At 30.1% G+C, this 5,466-nt stretch overlaps 1 protein-coding gene across 1 annotated transcript; it reads right to left on the bottom strand.

Annotated features, from left to right (window-relative positions):
• Positions 1 to 654: 654 nt before the first annotated feature.
• LOC143607452 (replication protein A 70 kDa DNA-binding subunit E-like) lies at positions 655 to 3,347 on the bottom strand. Its single transcript, XM_077082896.1, has 9 exons — positions 3,227 to 3,347; positions 3,053 to 3,113; positions 1,975 to 2,050; positions 1,888 to 1,929; positions 1,533 to 1,800; positions 1,305 to 1,404; positions 1,101 to 1,228; positions 918 to 1,002; positions 655 to 802 (listed from the first exon to the last, which is right to left on the bottom strand). Exons 1-9 carry the CDS (start codon positions 3,345 to 3,347, stop codon positions 655 to 657), a joined length of 1,029 nt encoding a protein of 342 aa, XP_076939011.1.
• Between the last annotated feature and the right edge of the window lie 2,119 nt (positions 3,348 to 5,466).

Raw genomic sequence — 5,466 nt, 5'->3', positions numbered from 1 at the left:
GCAGAAACTTTCAAAATTTTAACTGCTTCTCTATCCCATAATGTCAAATCTATGATGCCCGTAGGATCTTGTACTCGTATAAGAATTCTAAACCTTCAAAATAAAAAATATAAAAATTGAACGGTTACATTCATGACATTGGTTACTGAATAGGCCTGCCGGGTCGGGACAGCAACCGGAATCAGTCATGGTAACAATCCTCTTTGCATTGTAGTTTACTAAGAAATTTCTAAAAGGCATTAAAATAAAATAAATTTTGACGGTGGAGAAAGAAATCTTTTAAAGATAGTTTTAAAACAATTGAACAAAAGTGCTTTATGGTATTTAAGTGAATATTCGCATATATTATTCATCGAAATTGGTTTAAAAAGGTTGTATAAAAAATATAACAAAACCATAATTGGATAAATGTTTATTTATATACCTATTGATTGGAGAGAACTCTTTATCTTTGCATTTATCATTGCTGCATTTTGTATCGCTCTTTCTAACCCCCTTTGGACAAGTGCTGCAAGACAAAATAGTACCACTGTTGGGTTGGCGGTATATACTTAATGGTGTCAAGAATGACAACTGATCTAACCTGTAATCATAGACAAATGATATTGTGATATGTACTATTAGCTTTTTAAATACAATTGAATCTGTATAATACTAATAGCAGCAAACCGTTTTCATATGGACTTCTGCAATGTTATTGAATTCGGTCTTGATAAGGAAATCATCTTCAACAGAGCAATTGACAGATGCGCGAATAGATTTCTGACTTGAACCCGTTAGTCCACTTGTTTGCTCAATCAGCCTAAATATATAAATACAACAATTATAGTATTATAGTAATATAAAGTTATAACATGTATTGAAAACATTAAATTTAAACATAATATGCATTAACAGCATATAAAGTTATAACAAACCTTTGCTTAAATGATATTATGGCTTGAACGTCTTCATCGATGAAAAGCTTTGAATAAACATAGTTGTTTGAAGCCCATGTTTTTTCTACAAAAACGTTTAACATGTTTTTGTTATAAAATAATAAAAAAAGATTGAAAAATTTTAAAATAAACGCGCTTAGTAAACAACATTTTAAAACTTACCTCCCCAAAACTTGAATCTACCAAATTGCAAGATAATTACAACGTTTGTTTTGTCCGGATTATTTGAAATATAATCCGTCATCTGATTAGCATAATCCCCAAAGAAAGTGACATTAATAGCATTACGGCTGTATATCAATTCAAAATTTTAATATTAAAAAAATGATGATTAAAAAACTAACATAATTATTAAAAAAAACTAACTTCAAATCTTTAAGGTGGACAATAACTTTAGGTGTCGGTTCCCCTCCTTTTCCTAGAAAAGTAGTGGGCTTTTCTGAGCTTGTAATGTATCCAATGATATCTGTATAAATAGTTTAGATTAAAATAAATTTCTAGATAAAAAATGAAGTGATATATGTATAAATAGTATAGATTAAAATATAATTTCTGGAAAAAAATGAAGTAAAATTAATTCACTCGGTTACTAACCAACTGTATGAAATGGTGGAAACAGATTGTTGTTCATATCTTCAAAACTTGCAAAAGTAAAGCCATACGATTCTCCCAAGAAATCATTAAGTTCAACAATGTTAGTTTCAGGATTAAAAGATACTTTGTTAGGATTCCCCATAAACTTGTTGGCAGCACGATTTTCAGCAAGAGATGCCTTAGTAATTAAGATAGTAGAGTTGAGTTCAATCAAGTTTTTAAAATTTTGCCAATGTTCGTTAATGATGCTACCCAGCATCTTGTTTCCCTATCATTTAAACATAAAAATACAAGACGTTAATATTCAAGTAGCAAGCATTAAAAATATGTGTCTAACCAACACACATTAAATTACCTCTTCATCCACTAAAACTATCTCAACAGTGTGAACTTGACCCTGTAACATATAGTTCATATTTTTCCACAACCGGATAATACGGACCTTGACATTGAAAACCTTTGTTGACACATCAAGTTTATTGAGCATGGTAATTTGAATATCATCTTTCAAAGTGTTGCTGTGTATGAAAAAAGAAACAGTTACGTATCAACAGTTAATACTTGAATATAAATAATAAATTAAAATTTACCTAGTATTGGCAAGGAGTTGCTTTTCATTGGTAGATGCTGACATGTTGGTTGGTAGTTACAATAACCAGAAAGTGTAGAATGACGAGGGGGCGTCCAGTAGTCTTTGATTTATAGCTGCGTATACATATTAGGTTCCTGAAAAATGGGAAGTGTAACTTCAAAAGAGTAAAGATAAGAGTAAAATGATAAGAAAATCAAATTCGAATAGTCATTATCTTCAAAATGAATAAATAAAAATAAGTAATGACATGGAAAATATCAAAAGCAGAAAATTTGAAAAACAGAGCGATAATAGAGGAATGTTTAAACAAATTAGATTAACACTGGAGAAAAAAAAGTGTTAAATATGCCAAATATTTATTCTTTAAACCCCATTTAAAGGTATTTTAATTTGTATTTGTATATTAAAAAAATTAATGTGTTCAAAATTAGATTTTGACCTAAATTAACAACCAAGTCCCTGTCGTTATAATCTTGGACCCAAATTTAAATTGTTTTATAATTAATTACCCATTTGCAAGTTATTAAAAAATTAAAATAAGTGTTGAAATAATAATAATAATAATAATAATAATATATAATATATAATATAATATAATAATATAAAATATAAAAATACTAATACCATGTTGTTTTCCTTGTAAACACCAAGTGGCGAATCATGAACAGACAGAAGCATCTCACACTATTTCGGAAGCCTTAAAGTTTTAGGCGTCATACCAACCGACATCCTCTCGCTACTTACCTGCAATTATAACAACTCCTGATATTAAATTACTAATAATCAAAAGAAATAATATTTTTAATAATGATTCTCATTATTCAATGAAAAGACAAGTATTAAACATATACCCCAGGAGTTTGCATAGATTCATCAATGCCAAAAAATATGAGTGTCTGATGGCTCCCCTAGAACCTAAAGCATGAACGATCGTAAACTTTCAATTTCCACATCACGAAGCATCCTGAGTGCAGCACTCTGGTGCTCAACTGAATTATGGTAAATAGTTAAGTCAGTTAACTAACCATTTATTCTTTCTACATTTTTCATAACTCAAAATTACATTATTATAATAAAAACTATATACAACAAAAGAAGATACCTTCTTGGTCATGGAATGTGTTATCTTCTGGCACTGCACTGTCAACATTACACTGTGAATTATTCAACTGAGAGGATGCAGGCTGCTTAGTAACCTTCCTTGCCTTCCGTCTAGGCGGCATCAGAAACACATAAAAGTAGCTCAAAACACAGCTTAACTGAACTCAAATACCGCAATTAGTATAAGCTATAGTGACAAAAGTAAAGCAGCCTTAATAAGCATCGTTGCATTTAAAAATTTTTACCCTATGCTATAATAAAAGTCATCTGCATAACCATTTAGAGATTACCGTAAAGTGTAGCAACAAACCAAATGTTTTACAGTTCCATTTTCCTTAAAAAAAATAAAGACTGAGTCAAAGAAACAGCTTTTATTCACTTAAATAATATCTAGAAACTTCAAAAAAATCATATGAGGTTCTGGTAAAAAACAAAAATATATCAGCCATTTCATCAAACAGTTTCATGAGTAACATTTTAACATATCCAACTCCACAAATTTAACATTACAAATTAGTACTTTTGCAAGTGTGAAAATGTCACTCATTATGCTAAATACCTAATATGCTGTGATGCTCCATATTATATATTGACACCCATAAATTAAAATCTCATTGAGGCAATTCATCGAGCAACTTGTGTGCAGATTAAGACAACCCTTTTTTAGAACAAACACGGATGCCATATCTTGAGAATCACCCAAAAGTAATGAAAATAATGTCATGAAACCCCCAAATTTAAAAACGATATAATCATAATTAAGGTTCATAATGTCATCAATTAAAAATGGAACCATAAAATTTACAAAAAATTGTAAAACACGAATCAATCGAAATCGAATATATAGAATTCATAATCCTATCTGAATTAATATGTTATTGTTCATACGTAACACCTTATCACGTAACACCTTATCGAAATCAAAATTTTAGGGTTAACAGAGATAGAGCGTACTGTATAAATCGAGAACTCATTATTGGATGGTGATTGGAATTGTTTATGGTCGCTGGTGCATCAGACGGAACCGCCTGCTATGATGAACAGATCGAATGGAATTGGTATTATAGATTTGTTGTACAGGAAGCTTGAAAACCCCTAATTGTTAAAAACCCGTGGTAAGAGAGAATTGGAAGTATAGGTTACAGCTAATTGTTTCTAATATTCTAATAATAAATCCTTAATAAGTGATGGGCGGGAAAATACATTTGTAGGTGATTGTGAGGGGGACAGCTGTCTTAACGTGGTTTCCTTTATTATAGAGGTAAGATTATTTGATACTGGTTTTAGTATATTTTATATATAATTTTTTATGACAAATATAAATCACAAGTTTACATATATGTAAAATTTATGTAATAACAAATTTACAAATAAAAAAAAAATTGATACGTGTAAAAACTATTCATAATTGTAATCGTAAATATTGATATAAAAAGTGATAAAAGTACACTCAAATAACATTAACATACAAAAAATTCTATAAAAAACATTAGGTATAAAGATTTTCTTCAAGTTCTTAAATAATTTAGAGTTCTGTAATGATACTGATTATATATATTTATTTATTTATTTTCTCCACCATCCATTGATGACTTGTTAACACATAACACCCTAGTTAACGAGTAGGTTAATTAAAGACTTACCAGCTTCATAGCAGTGACATGACGCTTTACTAACCCGGCCATAACAACCAACCTAATAATTCAACTTTCACCCAATCAATACATTTCTTAATACTTTAATCATAAAAATCATTATTAGCAACGACAGAGAGAAAAATAAAATAATACAGGCTCACAAGAGGATTGAAGGAAGTGAGGTTGTAAGTTATAACGGGCCAACAAGTTATGAGTTTTGTTCTAATGGGCTTCTTCCCACCAAAATCATTAATGTGAAAACGGTGTGGGGTTGACGTTGAATATAATGAATGGAATACGATCTTTTCAAAGGCACGATAAATTACGTTTTCTTTGACAGGTGGGTTTAAGGATGTCGTGTTGACATTTCAAGCTTTTGTCTCTCACTTGGGCAAGTTTAACTTAACTCCACTTGATTAGTTTTGATTCTGATATTGATAAAAGTTTTGAGTACGAGCCCAAAAAAATATATTTTCTTAGTGTAATGAGTGTTTGTTAAACTCATTAGAATAACGTTGGCATCCACTCATAATCAGAGGGATAGAATCCTACCAAGATTATAAAAGATATGTGAGTGTAATCACTTTCTTACTAGTGAGAAGTT

Source organism: Bidens hawaiensis, unplaced genomic scaffold, assembly GCF_021521415.1.
Source record: "Bidens hawaiensis isolate Kalapana, Puna unplaced genomic scaffold, B.hawaiensis_p1.1 tig00082683_1, whole genome shotgun sequence".
Classification (NCBI taxonomy): Eukaryota; Viridiplantae; Streptophyta; class Magnoliopsida; order Asterales; family Asteraceae; genus Bidens; species Bidens hawaiensis.
The sequence above is the reverse complement of the archived record's forward strand: the minus strand, read 5'-3'. Positions and strand labels throughout refer to the sequence as shown.